This window comes from Podarcis gaigeae (assembly GCF_964106915.1).
Source record: "Podarcis gaigeae genome assembly, chromosome: 7".
NCBI classification, from domain to species: domain Eukaryota; kingdom Metazoa; phylum Chordata; class Lepidosauria; order Squamata; family Lacertidae; genus Podarcis; species Podarcis gaigeae.
Window position 1 is genome coordinate 30,116,932 of NC_139683.1, and position 17,014 is coordinate 30,133,945.

General features: G+C 39.8%; 1 protein-coding gene across 4 annotated transcripts in view; it reads left to right on the forward strand.

Moving 5' to 3' along the window:
- Positions 1-13,320, forward strand: part of ZNF704 (zinc finger protein 704) — a 55,133-nt gene extending 41,813 nt beyond the window's left edge. For 3 of the 4 annotated variants that reach the window (XM_083747844.1, XM_083747843.1, XM_083747842.1), the window contains one exon: positions 684-13,320. In XM_083747844.1, coding sequence (XP_083603970.1) covers positions 684-795 — 112 coding nt within the window. In that variant the 3' untranslated portion in view covers positions 796-13,320. The remainder of the gene's footprint in view (positions 1-683) is intronic. The other variant, XR_014566491.1, reaches the window with a different exon arrangement.
- Positions 13,321-17,014: the final 3,694 nt, after the last annotated feature.

A 17,014-nucleotide genomic window follows, 5' to 3' on the forward strand; every position in this document is an offset into this window, starting at 1 on the left:
GCTAGGAAATGAGAGGGGAAAGGGGGATGGGAATCCTTGAAATATCAGGGAATATAACTTTGCTCCTTTCTTGGAGTTGAAAGGAGATTGATAAAGGGCATGTGAAGAGGTTTTTTTTTTTTAATGAAATGGGTCTGAAGGAGTGACTTTTTGTTTTACCAAATGAGGATGAAGGATTCTTGCTAACTTCACTTGTAAAGATTTATGCTGCCATCCTATATTCACTTACCGTGGGAGTAAGCCCCACTGAACTGATTGGATTTACGTCTGTGTAGACACTCATAGAATTGCACTCCTAGCAGAATAGTTGCCTCATATTTGACCCTTCAAAGAAAATTTATGGAGTAGTAGAACAGCTGGTTATTCATGTTAAAATAGCTATAGAAAGAAAACCAAGTGTTCCATTCTGTTGAAATTTTTCATTGGTTTACAAAAAAAACCCTCCTTCCATTCACCCCAACCACCACAAAACTAGTCTCAGTTGGATAGACTTCTCCTGATTCTATGCTCCTTGAAGCACTTTCCCATTTTGGTTGTCTTTTACATCCTTTTTCAACTCCAGTCTGAGATAACTAGGCTCAAAGTAATCTTTGGATTTCCAGTAATACTTATAGCAAATTCTCCATGTCAGTATTTTAGATGAAATAACCATAAACCAGCTTTCCTTCTCATTATTCTGACAGAAAACCGAGAGGAGAGGGGAAGAAATGTCGCAAAGTGTATGGGATGGAGAACAGAGATATGTGGTGCACAGCTTGTCGATGGAAGAAGGCCTGCCAGAGGTTCATTGACTAAAGCGTGGAAAAAACGATGGAGGGGTATGGAGTGATTTATGGCAGGATTTTCTCACTACAGCCAGGCTGTGTGATTTTCTTCTTCTTTTTCTGTCCACTTCCTTCAGTGCTGGCTTCTACTTTGCACTCTAAGGTGAAGTAGTTATACCCCAAGAGAAGGACTTCTTCGAAGCCAACATGCAGCAATATAGTGGGAAACAAACAAAAACAAAACCTTCAAAAAGTTTTGAAGCAGGAGCAGCTATATGTCTTTTTTTTCTTTAAAAGAAAAAAAAGAAAAGAACTCTCTTTAATAACCTTGAACAATTTGCCTGCCGGGACCATGTGTTTTTTCACACTGCATTATTGTCTGTGTTGTGAACTTTGGGATGGGGGGGTGGGGAATCAAGTGATACTTCTTTTCCTAAAATGTTTATGCACCACACAAATGCATAACATAAGCTACAGTTTTCTCAAGAGCAGCTCTCCCGGGAGTGGTGAATAATTATAATGTGAGCAAGTCTTGCTTCAGAGGTGGGAAGTGTCCTTTAGAGGTACTAGGATGCGGCTTTGCTGGAAAGACAAGCATCCTTGTGAAGAAGAATCTTTTGTGAGAGGTCTCAAACCTGAAGCCCAAGCACGAGTCTTGTTTCTGTGCTAAAGGAGGATACCTGGAGAGGGCAGGGGAATCACCAGCACACCCAAACTAAAAAGTACAACCACAAGTGGGAAGGGAGTCAATAACATTAAACAACCTTCGGTTGAAATAAGAATAAGAACTTGGGTTCCAATATGATCTTCCTAGAAGTGATTGCAGGAAAATTCTTTGTGCTAAAGGTCCTGTTAAGGAGGAGCATGGGCAGCCATGTGGACTTTTGTCAGCATTTATTCAGGGATGTGACGATCCAAACCAGCAGCTTCCTTCCCTGCCTTTTTATATGACATTCTGAAATGAACAGATCAGTTAAAATACAAGGCATTATTTCTGGGGGTAAAGGCTACATGGAGGAAAACAGCTCAACAACAACAACTTAAATGCTTTCCAATAAGTAAAATATGAGTGTAGCATAGCAGTTATATGTGTATATAAAAAAAACCTTAGAGGGTAAAGTTGTTTCAAGGTCAGAAATAAAAGGTCTTCAAGCTGCCTTGCACTTTGATAGGTCTTGGTGCTTTAGCGTAATTTAGTATTGGGTTGGGGTCCATTAGAAGGCACAGATTTTATTAGTGGGGTGGTGGCTGAGCGAGCTTTTGAAAATCAGTGGGGAAAATGCATACAGGTAGATAGAAATTGTTTGCCTGGGCAGGCCCTACTAAAACAAAATGAGATTGGTGCAATAGCACAATGGGGTGCTTGTTCTTAAAACGTCCTGGTGGATTTTGTCCTGTGACATTAACTCAGGTGGAAAAAGAATGGTATCCCAAGTTGGGAAAACAAGAGCAAGAATGGAAGCCTATGTGGATGTCAGTCCAACTATTGCATGACTACAAGTCATAGGCAAATTTTATTTTTTGTAAGACCACAGATACTGGTGTCTACCGATGGCTATGGGGGCAGCACAACATTTAATTGGAGCACAGAATCTATAGCTAGGGTTGGTCCTCATGCAAACTTTTTTAAAAAATAGCTTTAATAATAGGCCTCTTCCTTTGTAGGGTTCTGTACAGGTAAGCCTAAGATTCCAAAACAAGCGTATTTGGGAAATGACTGAGTTGCATCCATAGGGTTCTCCCATGTAAGCAGCCTCAAAAGAAATTCAAGCAGTTTTCTCTAACACCTCCAAAGAACACAATCCTACAGATCTTGAGCTGATGCAGTCAGTCTTAACAGCTGCGGGATAAGGATCATGCCCTCCTGGAGATGTGGCAGTGAAATAACAGAAGGCATGAGTTTGATACAAAATGACATTTAAAAAAAAGAACAACGAATAGTCTTGTTACTCTACATGGCAACTGTTTAGATCTAGCCTGACCATTAAAGTTAAAGAAAAAGTAATATTTGAGAGGCAGAGGAGTGAAGCCTTGTTTTTAGTTGCATCTTCAAGTATAAGCAATGCATAGTGTTTATGTGATCAGGAAGCTAACTGCTAATTCCAGAGTTGTATACCTAATGTAACAGTCCCTCCATGTGTTCATGCTTTAATTTGTAATGTGTTAGGTTGCAGTCATTCTTTTGTGTTGCCATATATCTCTGAGTGTTCACAATGATCTGTTTGAGGTTCACTGAATAGGAATCACCCATAACCTCTGTTTGGACCTGTTGCTTGGAGATGAGTACAAACATTAACCTACTTCCTTAATGTTCAGGGGGAGAAAAGGTAAGGCACAGTTTCATTCCTAATGTTGCATAGGCAATGTTTGTAGAAGGCATGCTTGCTAAAAGACCCAGGTCCAATTCCTGGCATTTCCATTAAAAAACCTTAAACAGGACTACGAAAGACCTCTGTATGAGGCCTTCTTAGAGAGCCACTACCATTTGGAATAGATGTTATTGGCATCGATAGACCAAGAGTTTGACTTTGCAATCACACGTTTTAAGAAGAATGAAGTACTGCAGAAATACTTTGCACTCAAGAGAGCAAATTTTTTATCAATTAAATGTTCCAGTTGAAGTTCACATGGTCCTGTTCTAGTTCTGTGGCATTTTCACAGGACAATATTGCCATACAAGTTGCAGAATGATAACTCACATTCAAATAAACCATTAATATGACTCAAGGTCACAAAACCAGAAACTGTAGGGGCAGAGGATGGTAAATATTTAGGCTGTTGACAGGCGGGTGCGGGGGCAGGTATTGGAAATACATAATAAACTAGAAACCCATAGCTGGTATTTCATTGCATGTATTTATGGATATGATTGGAAATTCTGTTTCAGGATGGTTGCATATGATAGGGACTGTACCAAATTATTATTGGTGCTCTCAAATGTTCAGAGCTGAAGTCAGCCCTTGACATATCTAAATATTCACAAGAGATGAAAACCAATGTTTGACCCTTGAACGTTTTAGCATTTTTGTCAGGCATTTTCAACTTAACTCTGCATTCATGAGGGCTAGAAACACTGAAACATGATCTTCCCAGGATAGTGCCTGCTGAATATTGCCCATGACACTCTGTCTTAATGTGATAGCGTTCATAAAAATTAATCAGCATCGACAACTTATTTCTCCCATCTCCATTTCTCTGCTCTGCAAAGCTTTCTTATACTGTGTATGGTTCAAGTCTCGAACGGTGGGAGTGTTCCATGTGGCAACACTGAGATAGGCTTTGTTTGAACTACTGTTTGCCATAGCTAGGTTTAAGGCCAAGCTGCCCTAAGATAGGATTTGGTTCTTTACTCAATGACTGAACCACCTTATAAGTGATTCTACTAGACCTCTGATAGGAAGAGAAGAGCATAATTTTACAATAGAACTGCTTGAGCTTGCCTTGTTGTACATAGTAACTGCTTGTTCTAAAATTCCTTTCAGAATAACATTTTTTTTATTGTTGTAGAATTTCAATAGGGTTTGGAAAACCACAGAAAGTAGGTCATTAGCTAGAATTGTAATTATGCCAGCTTGTCAGGTGAGAAAAAGGCTACACTGAACCACAGGTGGCTGCAGTGAACTATTTAAAGGCTGGTTTTTTAAAAAAAAATACTTGCTGAAGTCCATTCATTTCAGTGGGTCTACTCTGAGTGAAGTTTATTTGGATACAGCCCAGTTTTGAATGTCCGACCATGTCAGAGTTAGCCATTTCTTGGATGAACCTGTTGATAACTGTCTTGTGGTTAGTGTTATACATGAAAATTACACCACCACAAACAAAAAAAAATGCACGGGACTTGCAGCTCAGTGGAAGTTTTTATTCTACTGCCCCTTTGAAAAACCGCCTCTTTCATTTCAAAAGAAGTTGAGCATGCAGTGGAAGAAAACAAATCTGAGGCTTCTTGAACTCACACAATTGTTTCTGGTTCTTTGGTTCTTTGTCACTGATTCTAGTTGAAATGTGGAATATGCTGTTGTCAACCTGATCCCTATTCTAAAGATCCACCCCATCCTAAACTGTGAATCTTACCATAGGCTTGCCCCCTAATTGTTATCTCCCCACCCCGCCCTATTGACTCTTAAAATTATGTAAATAAATTATTTCCCTCAGGAAGGAAAACACAAAGAATAGCAACATAGTTTTGTTTTAAATAGAATTGGTTGAGCACAGAGAGAGATGTAAAGTATAAAAAGTTTTGTTTTCTAGCCAGATTTATTCAATAAAATTTGAAAAATTAGTCCCTTGAAATTGTTTATAGAAACCAGCATTTATCTTAATCTTGTGTATCTTCAGTAAGGCGGGTTTTGAAAGGTGACATGTGTTTATATTAGGAATTGAATTCCAGTGGACTCTAATTTAATTGGCAGTTGACCATTCTTTCTACAATCACACTGCTCAAGTGTCAGCAACAGAATGACCACTCATTAAAAAAAAGTAAGTTTATTATGTGCAAATAGTGTGTCTTTCAAAGACAAAAAGGTATTTGGACATTGTCAAGCCAGTCATTCCTATGCCCTGTATTAGAGTGGATCAACATGGGACGTCCATTTGCCCCCCAGTGATCCTCTCCCAAAGGAGAAATTAAATTCTTTCCCAGGCAATACCGGTCTTATCTGTACCCAAGGTGTTGCAGAATCCACTTTCAGGCATCTTTTCAGTCCCAAAATAGGCAGCAGATTCAAGGGGGTGCCAAGTGCATGAAAACTCAGTATTGTGCTGGGGGGAAACAGGCAAGGAAGATGCTGTAAGACAGCTTGAGGTTTGTTTCCCTTCTGATCTGTGTTCAGATGGAAACTTCTTACCAGAGCTTTTTTTAAATTGTTTGTTATTTATTTTTTCTTTATAGATTTGTTTTAATGAAGCTCCCTCTGTGTTTACTTCATGTCAGCAAGATAGAATTTTAAATAAAAATGAGATTTATTCATATTCCTGCATATGAAAATATGGCATAATTGGCCTTTTTGTGGCTACACATACAAGAAACCCAACAAAAGGCAGTATTTTGTATGTGAATGAGGGGCCACCAATCCTTTATCTGAGCATAATGTAATACTGTTTTTGTATACTCCCATTCTGTCAAAACGCCTGGCCCTCAAGTCCAGTATATAGTGCATGATTCCTTTTCGTGATCAGAGCTCTCATAGGGATGCTGATCTTGCGAGAACTTTAACTTTTGCAAAAAGTTTTGTGGAAAATGAATACTAAAGTCTGCCCAACGAAACAAGTGAGTTCAGTATATTAAGAACATAAAAAGAGCCTGCAGGATCAGGCCTATGACCCATCTAATTCAGAGTCTTTTAAAAAGAAAAATTGCCAACCAGATGCCAATGAGAAACTGATTATAATCAGTTTGCAAGGGTGTTCTTTGGAAATTTGGGGTGCCCCAGTGTGAATATAGTAATGGCCAGGAAGCTGCTAGGCATTGCAGGTGTTCCAGAATCTATTGCACCAGACAAAAGAGTAGGAGTTGATTGGCAGACAAATTAGAGTCAGGTGGATTGTCTGAGGAAAAGAGGTTTTTGAGCGTCGTCATTCTGTGTGATTTTCTGTCTTAGGAGTCCCTAGTTCAGCAAAACATATAAGCTCATATTTAATTTAACTTGCTTATGTTTTTTTGAATTAGGACTACTTAACAATGAAGCTGAGTCCCTTACACTATTAGGGTGCTAGAATGTGACATTATATTTCTAATATTGTATTTATACATTTACATTGCACGACAATCTGGATTTTTTGAGGTGCCATGCCATTTGTTGTATAGATCCAGAAAGCTTTTTTTTTTCTCCCACAATTTATATATAAAAGGGAGAAGTAATTAAAGATATGCCAAGAAATAGCAAGCTTAATTGGCTCTTTACAAAATGTTGTAAAATTAACCTGTCTTGTGGTGGTCTTAGTATCTCAGATATGCAGTAGTTATAGCAAAAAATAAAAAAGGAAAGCAACAACAGCCTTACTGAATGGTGCAATATTGCTTTTCTATTAAACAAAGGGCTATCTTGTTGAAGAAAAGTATAAGCCACTGTGAAGAATAATTTTGCAGCATCTTACTAGAAAGTCTGTATACCCAGAACTTTTAGCCAATCTCATAGGTTTCCAAAATGTGTTGAGGGTACATAAATTTGAATAGGGATGTAGTTTGAAAATCCATTTCAGAGAGGGATTTTCTTGTCATTGTCAGTTTGAATCCTATTCTCAGGGCCATATGTCCCACAGGAAAGGAAGGTTAACTAGTATTCTAGTCCTGAAAAAGTCTTGTCTTGTATGTCATAAACTGGTCTCTGCCTAGTTTCGGCATTTATACAACATTAAGGTAGCTTAAAATTTGCTGGTTTCAAAACATACTTTGAATTGACCCACAGCCCTAGATAATGATTATTTGTTTTTAACCACAAGACTGAAAGCTTTTCAAACATCATAAGGAATGATCTCCCCCCCCCCCCTTACATTCTTCAAAAGAAAAAGAAAAAATGCTATCTAAAACCCCTAAAGTTAGCCAAAGATTAAAGATCCAGGGAGCAGGTTATCTTGTAGTTTGCTTTTTCTTTTCTTTTTTAACCATTGATGTTTTATTGTTACGGATCTGGAGGAAAGTCAGTGTGAAGACAAATATTCAAGCTATATCAGAAAGCCCTGTTTAGGGATACCGTAGTCATGCAATTCAGGTTATCAATATCATATACCTTAAAATGCACTCAAATTGTACAGATTTCTGGTGGGGGTGGAGAACAGAGGCTAACGTACATTAAAAATCCACTACATTTAGCAAAGCATTAGCATTATCACAGTCTCCATTCATTTCATTGGGGTTGTGCAGGGGTCCTACACAATCCAACATTGAAATTAATACAGCAGTGGTAGATGGCAGATTGTTCCTGCCTTCCCCTATGTCTTCTCATGTCAAAATAATTGAACTTTTTATCTACTGTTGAATGATCCTTGTGGTATTTGTTGATTTGTGTTTATGTGATATAAAATGAGAACTTGGAAGAAATGCATTGAATTAATTTCACTCTTAGCTTCTGTGGGTTGTATATATTAGATCTAGTAGACACTTTGACAGAAGCCTCTTTGATCCAGTAAAGGTTTTCCTCAGCATGTCCGAAAGGAAGGATATTTTCACAATTCCTTTTCCACCCCTGCAACCTACCCCCAAATCTGCTCCTGGGGGTTGTGAGACACACACACACCCCTCAGAACAGCCTGGGAGGTGACACCTGGGAGCTGCTGGATGTATTTGGCAAAAACCACCTCTCTCTCTTGTTCCATTAATAGAAGCCAGTGCTGGATCCAAGGGGTTTCTGTCAATGAAAAATCACCACTGAATACAACAGTAAATCTTTCATGCCAATCACTATGGGTGGTGGTCAACTCAATAACTGCACAAGCAGAACAACTTGCACAAGATGACTTTCCCCCTTTCTTCCCCACAGCCCCCCTAAATCTGTTTGGGGAGTTCCCCCAACCCACTGGAGCAGATTTGGGAATGGCACAAAGGTCACACCAGGGGGACAGAGGTGGGTTTAGGGGAGAGCAACTGGGTCGGTCACATTGGAGGCAGAGTTGGAGGCAGTGCCACAGCTATGATGTAGAATGGAAGGTGAGAGGTGGGGGCACCAAATATTGGTGTCGCACAGGGATCCACTTAAATTTGAGACCCCAAGGTCCACTATTGAGGGGGAGACGAGAAGTCATTCCAGTTGCACAGCTATTTAGCTGAATACCACCCTAATCAAGCTTGTGGCTTAATTACACAGGTAGAGTAAATTAATGAACATGATCTGTTGCAATTGCCAAGCTCTGATTAAATATTTGAATATAATAAAACCTTCCTCGGGTTGCAATAATGGCACCAGTCCATCTTAACAAAGAGTAGCATGGCTAATTATAATTTACAGCAGATTTCCCCCCCCCCATCCTAAAAAAAAGGAACTTTGTTTTGCTCCAGGAAGGTGGTCATTTTCTTTTAAAAGTGGAGGGTAGGGGAGAAACCATTTTGTTCTTAGAAAATAATATGTATCTGAAGTCTGGGATCCTAAGTTCATATTTGGAAATGTTTCAAATGAAATAGTAGAGCTGATTTTCAGACAAAATTGGTAAGGGCTGCAGCTCCTGTCATTTGCTGGGAATAAGTATTTAAATATATGCTTTAATGTCAACAAGACAAACTATAGACTGTTAGAAAGTTGAGGCTAAGAACCTGAACTGCAAGCTTTCCGTTTTCTTACAGTTAATTGAGATTTTCTTTAAATGTTTAGATGTAGATGTTTTAATCAGATTCTGATGTTGTGGAAATATCATGGTTCTGACTAAGGTGGTATAGGCCCAGTTTGAATGCAACATCGCCTGTTTTACAAACCATTGTTTGTGAAGACAGGAACATGGGTCAGGCCTGCATACTCTTCCCTGTCCCCTTCTCTTGAGCATTGCCTTCAGTGTGGAGATCTTGGTTTGCTTTTAAATCAGAGCTCCTTGTGGTATCCAAAACAGGAAACTGCTTTAATATCAGTTTACTAACAGTGGTATTAAATCAGAAGACAACCCTGGGCAACCTGTCTGAATCCGACCTACTTTTTGGTTTTTGACAGACGTGGCAAAGTTGCAAGCTGTACATATGTTCAACCTCTCTCAAGGCCAGCTCAGTGTGTAAACTTCACTAAACAAATCAGCTTGTGAGAAGGTTAGCCTATAAGGGGAAATTCTGCCTGGCTCTACAAGCTTGGAAACCTAGGCTGTAGTCTACAGAACTACTTTTCTGAAGCTCTCTTGCAGATTTTTGCTGAACTTTTCTAAGATTTTCTGGAGTAAAGAATATCTAGCAGAGGTTTATAGCTGCAATCACTGTTGAATGTCTATGCTAATTCAACTTTTATCTCCTGTTTCTGTCTCATGTCCATCTCTGAGCTCCATTGCAGCTTATAGAAGCTTTGGCTTATTTGTGAATTATGCTCCTAGCCTTCACATGTGAGAAGTTATGTTTTAGTATGCATGTTCGTCAGGTTCAGAGCTTTCTAGAAGAGAAGTGTAAGAGATTTCCATACCCTTTTTCTCCCTGTCAAGATTGTATTGCTGCTGAAAATGTATAATTTTAGTGAATGTTGGAGAGGCACATGGTACAATAATAAGCTTTCTTTTTTGGGGGGAAAAGCTAAGTTCCAAAGTGTACATGGAATACATGTTATCAAGCACACTTGGTAAGCGCAAAAGCACTAGTTTATATTTAAGAAATGGACAGTACAATCCTAACCATGTCTACTCAGAAGTAAAACTTACTCAATTTTATGGGGCCTATTCCCAGGTTAGGATTGCAGCCTAATATGTCAATCTTAAATATTTAATTCATGTGTTGAGTTTGGTTTTCTAGGGATTACTTGCAGAGTTCTATAAAACTGCAGCATATTTATACTAAAGGAAAAAAACAACCTGTTAACAAAAGGCTCATTGGGAATCCCCTAATTAGTTTGGGGAATATCACTTTAAATTGAACTAGTGGATTCTGATAACAAAAAAAGGTTTCAAGAAGGAAATGTAGTTAATATTATTCAGTTCCTGCAGGGGTGGGGGAACCTTTTCCAGACCTAGGACCCTGTCCCCTTCTGGGAAAGTTCCCAGGGGAGAATGGGACCTGAGGCAAAAAGCAGGCAGAGCAACAAATGTGAATTTTACCTTTGTACAATAGGCTAGTTTCTACGCAGACACTCCACATCCTATAGTCTCAATCCAGGCAAACAAGAATCACTATCAGAGTTCAAGGATGCATTTCAAGGCAGGCAGGGGGTGTAGCCTGTGGAAAGTCCTGAGGGCCACATTTGGCTCCCACATCTGAGGTTCCCTGCCCCGGAATTACTGCTTCCACAGTTAACGTTTGCAGGAAAACTGTGTTTTGATTTATGTCTGCTCCCAGAAGAATCTATGGATTTTAATGAATGTATCTGTAACTGTAAAACTATGCATTTTTCATAAGAACATGTGTTACATTGTACCTGTTCAGAAATCTTCCTAAAGGTCTACTAAAATGGTTAAATGCCGCCCATGGTGAATTGCTCAAATTTCCATTCTTGGCACACTTCAAATTCTGCTTTAGAGGGACGAAAAGGAATGGCGTCGCGGAAGAAATGTGTATTTCTCTCCCTCTAAGTCAGGCTTCCTCAACCTCAGTCCTCCAGATGTTTTGAGACTACAGTTCCCATCATCCCTGACACTGGTCCTGCTAGCTAGGGATCATGGGAGTTGTAGGCCAAAAACAACTGGAGAGCCAAGGTTGAGGAAGCCTGCTGTAGGTAATGCAGTTTTAAGACAAAGGGAAAGCAATTGAACTGCTTTCACGTCCCATTTATTTTTAGGCAGGAGACATGGGTGTTTGTCAGTGGGCCTTAACTGTGAGCAGGTTAAGTGGTGCTTGCAGTGGGCTCTATCAGTGACTGTGTACATTCAGCCCTGTGAGTGGTTACTTGAAACTGGTTGCCATAGGGAGTCGGGCCAGTCTTCCCCACAATGATGCCTTCATTATATTTTAGACTATGACCACCTCTGTCAAATCCAGCTAGAGTTGCTGTGCTGGGTAGGATTGATTTGGGAGTAATAGTTCAAAATATCTGGATGGGCATGAAATTGAGGATGTCTGGGTTAGGTCATCAAGTGGTTTTGATCTTTTCAAATACCACCAGCCAATTTAAGAAGTAACTTTTGAAAACCTAGTCAAGATTCTGAATATGCAGTTGTAACGGAGCAGAGTTGCAGAGTAAAAATGGCATTGTTAAATTTTATTTTTTACTGTAGTGATAATGAGTTAAAATCCTGTCATGTTTTATTGTAAACACTGTGCCAAATATTTCCTTTTGCCTGATTAACAATACAATTTTAGGGAAACTAGCATCCGTCCAATACAGGATGAAAGTCTCTTGCTAGTCTCCTAAGACTCCAGTTATACAATATGATGTTATTACAACTATGCAGATTTGGAGGAATCTGCCTGCAAACATCATAGTGAAGGGCTGAGCCTTGGACAATGCACAGATAGAGCTACAATTACTACATTACTAGAGGGCTTTTTCACAGTAGTATATTGTGCTCCCTGTGCCAAGGAGGTGACTTTAGGTTAGCCTCAGATTAGAGTCAAGCGTACCTCGGAGCAGGGAGTGGAATTTCATCCACCAAAATTTAGCACGAATCTATCTGGGGAATAACTGCAGCCTACCTCTAATCTGACACGGGGACAGGAGGCAACTTATCCCTAGGCGAATGCTGCAAAAATTACTAACGTGTTTCAGAACCTGTAAGACTATGTCATATGCCTGCGGTTTCACTTCCACTGGAATCAGTGGAGCTCCTTCCAAAGAATGCAATGAGAGTGAGTCATCCTTTGGTTTTCAGGAGGAGTTTCTTTTATTGTCTGTTTTAATATGGGGAATTCACTTTATAAATATTTGAAAAAGAGAGCTTCCAATTTTGGCACTAATGGAAATACTGGATACTTTTAATATATATTTAGAAGGTTATTTGAAAAGCAAAATGTTCTGTCTTTTTATATAATTTTTAGCCAGATACATATACTCTGATTACTACTTCTGTGGATTCCTATCAGACTGTAAGTGCAAAAAAAAAAAAAAACAAACTAGTTCAGGTTTCAAAATCCAGGGGGTACAGGACAGGGGAACTGACTGTTTTGAAGTGCTTTGCTAGTTTTTGGTATATTGTGTGTTTGTATATAAATATATCTATATACATTATAAAGATATATAAAAATAGGTCTGTAAGGTTCAATGTTTTGTGTTTTTATCGCTGTACTCTAAGGAAATAAAATGTGTTTTGTATTACTTTATGAATTAATTACAAAAGGCTTTATGCATTGATCAAAATGTTTTCTAGCTATTTTACACCAGAAGTTGATAAATATCTCTAATCCTATGTAAATTCACAACATTGAGTTTAGAAGCAGAATTTGAGATTTTTAAGCTGGCTCTGATGGATGGCACCAGATAAAATGCACTTTCTTTGTGGCATGTAATGTATTTTGCTCTCAATGGGCTTTAAAACAAAAGACCACAACATGTTTACATCTTTTCTTGTGCCCTCCTCTTCCCCCCTTCCTTTATAATAATTGCAAAAAAAAAAAAAAATCCTCTTGGAGGGGGGAAGCAAACAAATATCTGAGTTACTGAAGTAACATTGTTCAAGAACGGATTGTTTGGAATAGATTAATATGTTGGTTTTAAAAAACAAATCATTTTAGTGATAGTCTTCAGTATGTGAGCTCTGCTTTGTGATGTTTGGTTGTGACAAATATGCTGTTGCTTATCTAGTCTAAATATCATTGTTTTCTTGTATTTTACTGTTAATGGCTATTCCATTAGTTGCACTTGCTTGAACTGAGTCAGAAGACTCAGAAGAAGTCTTGCAGAACTATTGAGACTGTTATGATGTCCAGAAACATTACTTAAATGCACTTATAATTGATTTACTACCATGCAGTATGTTGAACTGTTTCCTGTAATAAAGGCATTTGTTGTATAAACTTTGTCATGGGGGGCCTGTTTTCCTTAGGCTACTTCTTTTTGTGCTGAGGACACCAGCAAAGGCAGGGGAACACGCAGCCAAATCTAATGTACTAATCCACTTATGGAAACATGGAATTTAAGCAACTGAAAGGGTTCAAAAGTCCAACACATTTTTGAAGTGATGGCTCTTCTTCGGGACAGATTACAAAACGATGGATGGATATAAAGACAAGACCAAAAAAGCAAACAAACCCCAAAGTGTTTAAATGATTTTAAACACCAATGTTTGTCCATCTGTTATAATGATTTGAGACAACTCTAATTTATATACACTAGACCCATTTCCCTAGTGGAAGGGAAGCAAGACTTAAATATTTTGATACACACTTTTCCTTCGTGTTTGGATAGTCCTAAGAAGCAAACATTCTTGCGTAAGTACAGCTATAGTGAAGACCACTATTGTAATAAAAACTCCCTTGCTCAACTGTGTACACCATGGGTAGGCAAACTAAGGCCCGGGGGCTGGATCCAGCCCAGTCACCTTCTAAATCCGGCCTGCAGCCGATCCAGGAATCAGCGTGTTTTTACACAAGTAGAATGTGTCCTTTTCTTTAAAATGCATAACTGGGTTATTTGTGGGGCATAGGAATTCATTCAATTTTTTTCTTCAAAATGTAGTCCAGCCCCCCACAAGGTCTGAGGGACAGTGGACTGGCCCCCTGCTGAAAAAGTTTGCTGACCCGTGGTGTACACCACGCAAGAATGCCAGCTTGGCCCCACAGCTGTGGTTGCATGGCCCTGACACCTAAATTTGTGGGTGCCTGGCACCTATGACACCATGAGATGCTAAGCCCTGTGTATCCTATTCAAAATGGTACCCAAATATTGGAGTAAAATATACCTGCAAGAATCTTCTCCATACACAAGACTTTTGCACCTTTACCAGTGATACTGCACTTTGAGTCAGCCCAGTGTTAAGTGTCCTGGTTGTCACCTCACACACCAGCATGGATTCCCTGCAACTGGCTCCTCTATATCCAGCTCAACAGCACCTAGAACAGAAAGACATCAAAACCAGCTGGAAAACCCATCTTATTAGATACCGTACATGTCTTCGTTGAGCAAATCTTTATCATAGGTTGCCCTCTTGTGGTGAGAAAGTGTGTTTGCAGCTTTAAAATCCCTAAAACTGCTATTTACAAAGCAGCTATAATGCCTGTCGTCTTTCCAGATAGTCATACAACTGGTAGTGCTGGTGCTGCTGATAGGAACTGCAGCCTAGTAACATCTGCATCCATTCTCACTAAATTAAATGTTATTAAATGTCACATTCTCACTAAATTAATTGGAGCAAGAGCGCAGAAGGATTCTGCCTCAGAATCTGTTTGGACAGTCGGAGCTCAGCTCCAGGGCCTGTGACGTCATAATGAAAGCGAGTGTCTCAGATATTGATGCCTCTGGGCTGTAGGAGGAGGACTACAACATCAGAAGATGCCAATTCCAGAAAGGATTGAGATTGTGCCTCTCTCTCTTTAAGGTAAAGGTAAAGGGACCCCTGACCGTTAGGGTCCAGTTGCGGATGACTCTAGGGTTGCGCGCTCATCTCACTCTATAGGCCGAGGGAGCCGGCTTTTGTCTGCAGACAGCTTCTGGGTCATGTGGCCAGCATGACTAAGCCCCTTCTGGCGAAACCACAGCAGTGCACAGAAACGCCGTTTACCTTCCCGCCGGAGCGGTACCTATTTATCTACTTGCACTTTGATGTGCTTTCGAACTGCTAGGTTGGCAGTTTAAGGTAGGCATGGCCAAAATTGGCCCTCCAGGTGTTTTGGGACTACAACTCCCATCATCCCTAGCTAGCAAGACCAGTGGTCAGGGATGATGGGAATTGTAGTCCCAAAACAGCTGGAGGGCCAAGTTTGGCCATGCCTGCTTTAAGGCAATGAAATAGTTCAGCAGTTTAATGATGCAAGGGATTCAGAGAGGGAAAGCTATCCTTTTTAATTAATTTGTATGCTGTTTTTGACTGGGTTTTTTCTCCTTCCTAACAAAACAGGATCAACTGACCTATTCTCCCTTTCCCCTTCCTAGTGCATAAAAATCCAAATTAAAAGAAAAATATAATGAAGAAATATGATGCAAGGGGGGTTAAGATATTGCACAGGTGATGTAGACCTCTCCAATTGTCCTACCAGCACCTGGGTCGGGGACCACAGAAGGATGTGTCCCTGTTTATGACAGGGATAGGCAGCTCAACAGACCTATACAGAAATATTTTTTAAAAAAATCATGAAACAATAGCTTTTACACCTCAGTTCTTAATACAGTGGACCTCGGGTTACATACGCTTCAGGTTACATACGCTTCAGGTTACATACGCTTCAGGTTACAGACTCCGCTAACCCAGAAATAGTGCTTCAGGTTAAGAACTTTGCTTCAGGATAAGAACAGAAATCGTGCTGCAGCGGCGCAGCAGCAGTGGGAGGCCCTATTAGCTAAAGTGGTGCTTCAGGTTAAGAACAGTTTCAGGTTAAGAACGGACCTCTGGAACGAATTACTTAACTCAAGGTACCACTGTATCTTGGTTTGAGGGAATAAGTACGCCTATCAGGATAAAAGGCCTATTGAAGTCAGACACTAGTGGCAACAAGTTTATCCATCGTGCAAAACATATGTACAATTTGTGCACCAAATGTTTGAGCTGTACAACTCGGTAAGTAACACTTATTCACAAGAACACTTACATGTGTGGCGATACACTGGGCACAGATACAAGCTAATGGGTGAGCAAGCTTTTTTTGCATTCCACCACAGATTCCAGTTTTTTGAGTTTCACATCTTGACTTCTAGTCTGGCAGCTGCACACTGACAGCCAATGCCTCTATGGGGGTCAATATACATATCTGGTGTGAGGAGAAGATGTAAATCACAACAAATTGTCCCGCTTTGTGGGTAGGCAGTGCCTTTCTCCTTGCCCTGCTACTGTTGCCTTCCCAGAAACTTTTATGTGCTACTTTCCCTGTGAGATTAGAAGCCCTGCAGCTAAAAGTAATTTCTTTGTTTAAATATTTATCAACCACAGTGTCAAAAAAAAAAACCCCTCAACATACAAAAATTATAAGAAGATCAATGAAAACATTGGTAAAAACATCAATAAATACTGGCTGGCAAGAATAAATTAACATTTCAAAGACCTGCCTGAATAACACTATTTTAGGAGGAGCCTAAAAGAATTGTTGCCCTAAGGCTATGGGTTTCCCCTTTGAGATTCTCCCACCTGTGGTAAGATTTTTAGATAGGGTGTAACACATGTCTTTTCAGATTAGGATGGCTGCATAGTTTTATTATGTAAAATACCTTGAACCTAGGGAAAGGCTGCTAACTAATGCAAAACAGAAAACAAAAAAGGGAAAGCTTGCAGGGGGAAATGTTAATAATAGAACAAAAGGTCAAGTCTCCTCCTCCTCCCACCCTGCCCCACTGGCCCTTTAGCTCTGTCCTGTAATCATTTGCACAGAGAACAGGTCCCAATTCTTGTGCAAAACTCCCAGGGGCTGCATTGATCCACAGAGGGAAGGTGCAGAAAGAAAGATGCACCACTTTTTGAAGGCGGATCACATATTCCTGCTTAGACTGGATGGCTCAAGTAGAGGCTCCAATGGGGAAATTCTCAGCACTCAGCTCTTGAAACATTGCAGCCATTGCTGTAGT